This window comes from Copadichromis virginalis, linkage group LG7, assembly GCF_057382275.1.
Source record: "Copadichromis virginalis isolate Kocher_CV1m ecotype Utaka linkage group LG7, C_Virginalis_male_GT1.1, whole genome shotgun sequence".
Taxonomy (NCBI): Eukaryota; Metazoa; Chordata; class Actinopteri; order Cichliformes; family Cichlidae; genus Copadichromis; species Copadichromis virginalis.
This window is the reverse complement of record NC_140624.1, coordinates 46,041,529-46,051,726: the sequence shown is the minus strand read 5'-3', so window position 1 is coordinate 46,051,726 and position 10,198 is coordinate 46,041,529. Positions and strand designations below refer to the sequence as shown.

The 10,198-nt window shown below is 41.8% G+C and overlaps 1 protein-coding gene across 3 annotated transcripts in view; it reads left to right on the top strand.

Moving 5' to 3' along the window:
- The first annotated feature begins 360 nt into the window (after window positions 1-360).
- unc5cb (unc-5 netrin receptor Cb) overlaps window positions 361-10,198 on the top strand; it is a 129,245-nt gene continuing 119,407 nt past the window's right edge. For all 3 annotated transcript variants that reach the window (XM_085463730.1, XM_085463729.1, XM_085463728.1), the window contains exon 1: window positions 361-929. In XM_085463730.1, the coding sequence (XP_085319856.1) occupies window positions 812-929 (118 nt within the window). In that variant the 5' untranslated portion in view covers window positions 361-811. The remainder of the gene's footprint in view (window positions 930-10,198) is intronic.

Genomic DNA, 10,198 nt, shown 5'->3' with positions numbered 1-10,198 from the left:
TTACTACACATAAATGAGTATTTAAAATCGTTTTTAAAAAACAATATTGAAATGGGCTTAAACAGCTTAAAAGGATTTCCCCTAATGATACTTTAGTTTTGGATGCAGGAATTTACGCGCAAGTACAAGCGTTACATAACGGATTCCACTGCATACACTCATATTTCTGTTAATCTAATTTCTGTCTCGTAGTCTAACCTGGATGAATGCGTGATTAAAATTCTCAGCTGAAAAAAAAAAATCAGCATCCATTCCTCGCTGCTGTCCGGGCCAGGTTTTGATGCAGCGCCGCCACTTGCCGGAGCACTTGGATTGGCTGAAGGAGCAAGGTAGCCCGCAGAGACGGCTCCTTGCCCTGGTTCGTTCAGTGCCGTCAGTGGAGCGCTGGAGACGCGGTGCACGCACACACACTGCTCTCTCTCACTGCACGAGTGAAAAAGGGTTCTGCACAGACTCGGACTCTGCTGGACGGACTTTGCTTTCATGTGGGAGCATGAATTTGCCGTCAGAACATCGATCCACACCTCTAGCAAGTGAACCTTTAGAGGGAAAAGCAAGCGGATACAGATTTTAATGCAACATCCTCTGTGACAGAGGGCGATGCACCCACCTCTTGTTTCATAAAGTGTCACATGTTTGCAAAAACACTGCGCTGGATATATTTTGTCGAAAGCTATTTTTTCTTTCTTTTACGCCCGGGTTGTGAGGGTTTGTGGAGTGCTGCGCAGCGTAACGAGGGACACCAGCGCGCATTTCATATCAATTTCTCAGTGACTGGGACTCGCCTTAGAGCGTAGTTTGACTCCTCATCATGGGGTACTCTGCGCGGACTGACAGAGAAGGAGGAAGATCGCCGAGATCCTGTCCAGAGATGCCGACCGTATCCTGGCTTTTGCTTTTCCTTCTGGTTGACATCGGTGTAGCTCAAGGTAAACTTTAAAGTGTATTCTTCACCAGTGAACCTTTTGGCTTTGCTCTCAGGAAAACTTTTATGAACTCTCGTGGCGCTGTTGTGCAAGACAAAACGGAATCATAATTAGTCACACTCCTAATAGAAGAATACAGTGTGCCACTTCATGCCCCCGAAGTTCGGCTGTACTAGAAATAATAGGCTGTAGCCTTCATTAAAGCAGGCTGCCTACTGCTAAGCAGTTTTATGTGAGGTAAATATGAAGATACTACATCCAAAGAAGCCTTCACTGGGGGAAAAAGTTTTTATTCAATAATTTATATTAACTACGCTTTGCACTTGGAAACCAAAGCATCACAGCCCTGCATCTGTTTCTCCGAGGAAAGAAATGGAGAAGTGTTGCTTTGAAGCTCAAGAGATGCCCTTAATATTGTGGCTGTTGCTTTAAATCTTCCTAAACCGTTAAAGATTTTAGTGTAGGCACACAAAAAAATAGCATTACACATAAAAAAAACGTGTTAGAAAACTGTAATTAGCCACACGAACCCTGAATCACAGCAAGTTATTACAGGTAAAATATAACATGTAGACCATTACCTGCAGTCATATTAGAATATTCCTGTTCGGGCTGCTATTAATCAAATCAAGAAAGCTGAACTTCCATTCATTCTCATATTATTCAATCTTACTCAGTGTTGATTGATGACTGCTGTAATCCCCAAATTAGAGGTCCACTATTTGAAAACAATCAGATCATCTAAGAATGAAGAATGATCTCAAAGCCCAGTGAAGCTAGTAATGCTTAAATGATCTTGACTTTTTGCTCAGGAGAATGTCTAATTAAATAAGGAAGTTTCAGTCGTGAAGTGAAGTTTGCCAAGAAAATCTTCAACACCCCCCCCCACACACACACACACACACACACACATACATATCTCGGCAGCGAGCTTTAATTTGTCATTATGCTTGGTTTCAATCAGTAAGCAGATTTACAAAACCTCTCCTTCAAAGAATTGCCTGGTGAAAGATGTTTCTGTAAACTGCAGAGTGGCTTTCAGTCACAGAAATCTTGGAGATAATGCCACAACACCTGAAGCCATTTACTTAATCTTCTTTCTACCGTGCAAGATTGTCAAACAAAGGGAGCTGAGAAAAAGCCATCTGTGTTAGGATTTAGTGTTCACTATGTGTTTGTGCATGTGTATCAGACGCCAAGAGTGTATGTCTGTGGAATTAAGGTAGGTGGTCTGTCTTGTCTGGAATCTACTGTTGTCTGAATAACATGATGAGATGGAGGGGAGGGGATGGGAGGGGAGGTTTGACCATTTCAGATATACTCCCTTCTGCAGTGACATCATGAACAGTTAGGGGTTTTTTTTGTGAGGCTTCAGTGTTCATGCAAAAGTGTTACAAGCTCAAATTGAAGTCTAAGCACATATCCCAGACAGGGGAAGAGGGTCTGTGAGCAACCTTATCTAGCTGCTCCAGACCTTCATCTCACTCCTACATAGTTAATGAGCAAGAAGAGGAAGAGGAAGAAAGAGAGAGGGGAAAAACCCCAGCACAGGTCCAGTTTCTGAAGGGCATGGTGAGATGACATAATACCCATTCCAAAACCCCAGAGAGCCCTGTGCCATTGACTGGATGGGAATACGAACAAGGTTCTTATCTGTCCATTAAGAAGTCGATACACTAGGAGAACATTGTTTGAGCCTAATTAATGGGCCTCGCTATTTTGGGGCACTGATGAGCTCTACACATTTTCTAATCGCTGGAGAGTCACTTCTTCAGTGTAAAACTACTGGTGATCAAAGTGGCTCACTTACCCGGGCGCTCTCTGTAACGCTGTGCTTCTACTCGCAGCTCTTCAGACCTACTTTCTGTGGCTGTAAATATGTGTTTACAGTTTTTATTAATTTTTTGAGAGTGCTTTCTAATCCTCTAGACAGAGGCGAGCACCGGGAAGTGATCCTTCTCATTAACCTGCTGGACTCTTCAGAAAGGAGACAAGTTGAGACAGATATATGCAATGAGCTGCCAGGAAAGTAGCTGAGGGCTCTGACAGCAGCTTGATTTGAAACCCTTGGTGCAAGAAAAGATACAATTCAGTTTTTTCCATGGAGGTGTCAGAGCTCCACCGTACTGTTAAAGCTGATGGAGGATGTCAAGTTCTTACAGGGAACATATGGAATAGCTGCTCTGATAAAAGATTTATTGGCAGGTGTGCAATCAGGTTGTATTTTTAATTATTATTATTATTTTTTTAAATCTTGGAAAAAAACCAAGACATCTGAGATTAAACAGTTATTGTGCCGCATTCAATTTAGCAGTGGATCCTCTCTTTTCCGTCACATTCTGCCCCGCCCTAAAAGTCCAAACTCCCTCACCATTGGGCTGTGGCTCATTTTAGTCCAGTTCACATTTATTTATCCAGGTTTATTAAAATAAAAAAAAATCAATAAATGCATATTAACCATATATGCTGCTCAATAGTCTTTAGTGGGTAACATGCATGTGTTGTGCTACATGCATGATAAGGGAGGGAAAATCACTTTTTTAAGGTGTTTCCTTTTTCTCGATTTCCTTTCATTTCCATGGCTGACCTTAACGCTGGCATTTATATAGTGTACCTCTTGTGTTAGGCAGTGGATACATGGGCGCTGGCATTCCTGGGATTAGTTCAGTTTTTCCACAGCGCTGTTCTCGTGCTGCCTCTCACACCATGTTTCTGTCTCTCCTGCCTCTCCACTTTCTGATGATGTGTCCTCTGAGGATTGTTTATGGAGAGAAAAGGTTAAAGGACAGCTATGGTTTCAGATATATTGTAACTCATACACAGTGAGGCTTCTTTGTTTTCCTCGTACGACACACTCGTTCAGCTTTTAGGCTACTTCTGTGTGCTTCGTAAAGAATGCAGGTAAATGTGAATGTTGTTTTTTTTGTTTTTTTCCCTGCCTATTATTATTCTAAGAGGCTTCCCCTGGGGCTGCTAACATTACAACCATAGAGGTCATTATATAAACTGGGTCTACATGCACAATGAGAGCATTGTGCGAAGAAGCAGTACATATAAATGACCTCCTGTGATAGCCTTTGCCATCAATGCAAGCTCGCAGTACGTGATATTTAAAGCAAATTTATGTAACTGAAGGATTTTGTGTAAGTGAAGGAAATTAAGATTGAGCTGTGATATGCACAGGTGAACGAAGAGAGCAAAGTAAAAAAAAAAAAAAGTGTGTACACAGTATGGCTGTGTGAGGTCACAGTTGCATGCTGGTTGCGATTTAAGCCAGACGGAGCCTGGTAGCGAGTGATAATTACTGTGAAAAGTAGCTGCTGAGTTTGCTTCCTTGCTCTACTTGATGTCATATGCTATTGTTATGAACGCAAAAAATATACTCTGTTGCTATTTTGGGGCCGGGAACAGCTGTGGCGGCGGACACGAATACTGTCTGTCATTGCACTCAGGCCTGTCGTGAAGATTTTTTTAATTTACTTTGGTTATGTGTTCACATTCCCCTTTAGTTCAAGTCTTCTATCTAAGAATTTTTTGGCCAGTTCATCAGAATGCCTCGGTTTGATTATTTTGTGCCTTTTCTTTTCTTTTCCAATCTTACCACAGCACTTGAACTTTTACTTTTACCTCAGTTTGATGATGCAAATATGGCAGAGTACCAAATGATGTCTAAATCAGTCACATTTTTATAGATGGTTCACAAAGTGGGGTGTGGGGACCCCCGGGGAACGTGACCCATATCCAAGGATAATTTTCTATAAATAACTGAAGTGTTCTATATCATTAAAAACTGCATGTGATCAGTCGGTGACCATTTATGTCAACAAAAAATATTATGCCAACCAAAAATATTGTGTCCATTACTCCCTACCCCATTATCAAAATAAAGCCAAAAGAAACTCTGACATTGTGATACATCATGTCAGTTTCTCATGAAACCACTCACATCTCTTAGGGTGTGGGGAACCATTCCTGCTGCTATATACTCATTAGCCAGCTTGCTAGCCTTCCATCATCAAGAGTCAAGCCAGTCGACATTTTGAGTAACACTAAGCCTAAAATCCCTAAACTCAAGGGGACCACTGGGATTTTTCTTTCTCTCCCTCCTAATGGGCCTAAAAACATTAAACTGGCTAATGTTTCAAATAATGTGTATATATAATGGCTCACTGGGATTACCTCTTTAAACTGTACAAGTTCAACACACAGTAATCCCAGTTAGTGGATATTTAGCTCTGCCCCACCCACCTTCTATTCAAACCTTCTGTTTGTTAGAGACAGCCAATCTGAAGAATGTGAGAGGAGTTAATACGGCTTTGTTTCCGACGGTGGATAAACCGAGGCACGCTATAAGATTAATAAGTAATATGTGATTGAATCATGCAAAGCTGCTCCAGTAGAATCCTTGGATAAACTGTGGACCTGGAAATGAGCATATTAAGACCACCATAATCTCCCCTCAAAACCACTAGAATGTAAATTCCTTATCAGAGAGTTAAAAACTTAAAATGTCCTATAAATTCTGCCTTGTTTTTCTCAACTTATGTTAAAATGTAATCCCTGATCATCAGCATAATAGAAAGTCGAAGCTCCTTGTAAACTAAACCTAAACGTTTTCTTTTTCCTACTGAGTTTTGTGTTAATGCTTCCATGCAGTTTTGATGTGTTGTGCTCATACTGCATGCCTTTAAAGCAATTTACAATTTAGCATTAGGAGTATACTTGATTTGTGGGGTGAATAATAATGTTCTCAGATTGCCGTGTGCTAAAATCTTGAAGTAAATGAAAAGAGATTTGGGGAGGGGGGACTTCAGAGAGGGACAGAAAGATTAGAGGTGAGGAGGAGGAGAGGGACCTCGAGGCAGGAGAGGGTGGGTGAGAGAAAAGGGTGAAAGCAAGATATGGAGTGAGGACAGGGACAGGCTTGGAAGGAGAAGAGAGTGTGTCATTAATCACCCTGTGTGACACTCTCAACTACAGGGGAGCTTCACAGTGCAACATTCACTCCTATTAGCAGTCCATTAGCAGAACTCGGCACAAGTAGCAGCACTTGACAAGCAGGCCTTTGCCAGGGAGGGTGACTTGTGTCTCAATACAATGCATGCTGCACCACCTAGATTGCGGGCGCGCATGATTTTTCTTTTTAGGGTACAGTAAGTTGGAGTGCACCACAAGGCAGAAATTACTCGCATACTGTAGGCTACGGACAGCAAATGAAAATAATTGTATAAAAGGTCCCACTTTCAATTACGCTGCTGGATGAGATCGGAGATAATGATTGTGAAGACGACGATAGTGGTGACCTGATTTCCTACCTGCTGTACACCCTTTGCCAGAAAGCGGCTCTCCAAAGTTGAGATGGCTGATGCATTAGAGGTACAGTCATTTCTCATTCAAAGGCTTGTTGGCCTCTTACTAGCCAAGAGCCCTGTGATTACAGGAGCCTCGGCAAGGGAGGGAAGGGGGTGTGGACCACTGTCCCTGCTCTTGATCTACAGTTCATTTATGATTAAAGATCAGAGCCGGCAGTCAGAAAATCAGGGGTTGAGGTGGGGTACAGAGGAGGACAGAGCCAAAGGGAGAGAGAGAAGTGATTATGAGTTAAGTGGCCCTTCTCATGCCATTATAAGCAGCAGGGCTGACAGAGCACATCATGAGTGAGTATAAGTACACACTCCACTCCTGCCCTTTAATTTGGCATCATGGCCTCCCCCCTGATGTTCAACCACTAATGTCCTCCTGCATTTTTGTGTTCCTAACAGGATATCAGCCAAGGACAGGCAGGTAAATGAGGGGAAAAATATGTGGAAGGAACTCAAAGGAAGTCTCACTGTATTTGTGCGTCATGTTTTTTAAAATGGAAGGAACGGCCTGGCATTTACGTAGGGCTTTTCTAGTCTTACACTGCACCTTTTCAAACACATCCATAGAGCACTTGTGTTTTATGGACTTAAGCACTTTATCTATCTTGCATCCACACCTGTGGCCAATTTAGAATAACCAATTAACCCGACGTGCACATGTTTGGACTTTGGGAGGAAGCCAGGCATGCAGGCACAGGGAGAAAATGCAAAGTCCACACAGAAAGGCCTGAAGACCAATTAATTAATCAATACGTGTTTCTTAAAGATTTGTTAAAGATGCACAATAACAAATTATATTTTTTATACAGTAAACTAACTCTTATCCCATATTTCTGATGTGTTTTTTTAATACAATTGTTTAATAACCATTTGCATTTTACTATAATTGAGCTGTTGCTGTTTCCAGACATGCTATTTACTCTTGTAAAGTTGATTAGGATACAAAATAAACAGAATTAGGGGGGATTTGAGAAGCTCCTAGAACGTGGCTAATCTTATGTAGTCGCACAGACGCTATAAAAAGCAAAATGTGCTGGCTGACAGAATGCAGTTATTTCCCTGATGTCCTTTAACGTTGTTCCCTGTAGTCTTAGTTTCCTGGCCCAGCATGGAGTATGAACAGCCTCGGTAACTGCTACAGAGCAAGCACTGGTCTGATGTGGCATAGCTCAATAATCTAGGCCAAAGATGGGTGGTAGGAAGTTTAAAGGTAAAATAATCCATCATCAATCCATATTCTATTTTCTCATGCCTATCCAATTTAGGGTACACCCTGGACAGGTCACTATGCTGTTGCAGGGATAACATATTCAGTCAGCTAGCCAGCCGATAATTGTAGCTTAAAATACTGATGTTCACCAGTCATTGGAAATTGTTGACAACCAACTTTTGAACCCTAACACTGTCATTAGTGTGCTTGTATCTCCTACATACATGCATACTAAATATTCCTGGTTAGATGTAAGAAATTCCCCAAAAACAAACGTATTGTAGCTGATTGATAAATAATTGGGACTCTACAAACAGTCTTGAACACAGATATCATCCTTTCATACTCTTTCAGTGCTCTACTCTGTTACCATCACATTACCATCATTTCTGCTAAAACCAGACTAAATGTTTAGTTCTGATGAGGAAATCGGTAATGAGCGAGATGATGTCAGTGGTGACTCATAACACCTGACCTGAGTCACAAATATAGCACAGAATCACTCAGGTTTTGGTGTTTCTATAGAAATTCAGTCTCTTCCTCTCAGAATGGAGATGCAGCTGCTATCCCTCCCTCAGTTCTGACTCTGATTGACAAAGCTAAACCCTTAATCCCGGCTTTGCCCCGTCTTGTGCTCAGAGGCAGAGCCTCACTCGTGGAATGAGACAAAAGCAGATATATACAATGAAAAGGAAGAACACTCATCTGTAATAAATGATTTGAGAAGCCGGCTTATATTGACTTAAACCATCAAGTGGAAACAGCCGCACATTTTATATACCTGCAGACTTCAACGTTTTCCTCATTTTGTTGTCTCATCTCTGCATTTGTTAGAGGGGTGGTGGTTTCCAGTTGCTGCGCTAACGTCTGGTTGGGGAGGGCTGTGGTCTACGTATGTCAGCAGAGCAGAGAGGAAGGGGGTGGAGGTTATAGGACCCCTTGTCCCGTGTGAAACATGAGAGTAGGAGACCCACGCTCCCCATTTCCTGTCTTTACTTTATCAGCATCCGGCTCTCTTGTTATTCCTGCACTCTTAAAGCATCTGATGAAAGCCCGACCACAGATAAATGTTTGTGCCGTCTTGTTTTTTTTATGGGGCTCAAATGAGGTACTTTACCCGCCCGTCCCCCTCCTTCATTCTCTCTCTCTCTTTTTTTGCCTCATTCCTGTCTGCTTTTGAGATGCCACAAGAGAAGTTATAGTCTCTGGTTTATATTATGGTTCCTTAAAGATAGGCTTGGGACATCTAAAAGGACAATGGGAGCTCTTGTTCTTCAAAAAGAGTAAATTTTTGCTAGACATTGGGGAAGAGACTTAGGAAAAGTTGTATTTTTTGTCTGGAAAGCCACATTTGTGCTGACTGTGTTAAATATATCTGTTTCTACCTACAGATTATTTGGCATCCTTTAGATCTGGGCAGTGAAAATTGGTAATATTTTGAAAATCCTAACTCCTAGCTATGTCCTTTGCGCTCCACTCTTTTACCATTTTAGAAATGTTCATGTACTGTACACTCATAAATTCACCGTGCTTCTGTTTTCTTAGCCTTCTTGCATGACTATGGTGTTTTGCGTGCTGTGCGTCTCTTTGTGTGCGCACATTGTTGTTTGCCTGCATATGGTGACAGAGTGTGTGTGCATGCGCGCGTGTATGTTTATTCAATAATAACAGAGTCCGAGAAAGTCTGTTTCAGATAAATCTGTGCGAATACCAGACCATTCATCCCTAGGAAATCAATCTTTCTCATAATTCCCCTCATTTTTCTTCCATCTGTTATCTACAGAGCTGCCAAACAGACTTTTAAACAGAGCAGACCATTACCAGGGGGCAGAATTAAATGTGTGTCAGAATGCCAGCCTGTAAAGTTGTTGTTTTTACTGAGTTAAATGAGGTGCTAAATTAAAGCTTCACAATTGTTATGTACTGCTGGATGATTGATCCCCCCGCCCAACCTTCCATACACTCCTGTTGAGTCAAAATGCGAGAGAGGGATATTTTAAAAAAACACACGTCTCTTGAAATCATGCTCGTCTTGTCTTTTTTTTCTGTAATTACACTGTGCGTGTCTCAGCAAACACTGCGGAATTCATCAGGTTTAATGTAAAAAAAGAAGACGACTTTAAAAGCAGCGTTAACTACACACTCTACCACCATCATGTCTACCACCACAGGCTCAAACAGCCTTGTGCCTGACCTGTTTTCAGCATTTCAGGCTTTATTGCTGCAAGTCCAGTAATAGTTTGAGGTTGCACTTGGGTGTCAGCACTTTCCTGTGTGTTTGTGTGTGTGTGCGTGCCATATCTCCACGATCAGACCCTGGTGTTTTAAGTAATGGCAGACAGTGTTTAACTGGGGCAGGCTCAATGGGTCTCATTTAAAGGGGGCCCAGACAGAAGCCCCACGGTGAAAGGTTATTTTATGACTCCTAACATGTAAAGCACACCGTTGAAGCTGCTGCAATTTGTGGGCTTGCCAGAGCAGGCAAAATGTACTGTATTGTTGTTCTTCTGGAATCTGTCAGGAAACCAAAAGGCGGTGCTAATAAGTTACTCTGTTGTCTTTTGATTTGTATGCATTCCTATTTTAATGAATGATATTGAGATGAGGTTGCTAATAACAGAAGGCAAATGAGCAAATCTGAAAGTTCACTTCTGTAGCTAAATGTCAGAATTACATTATGCTCTAAGACAAAAGGATTG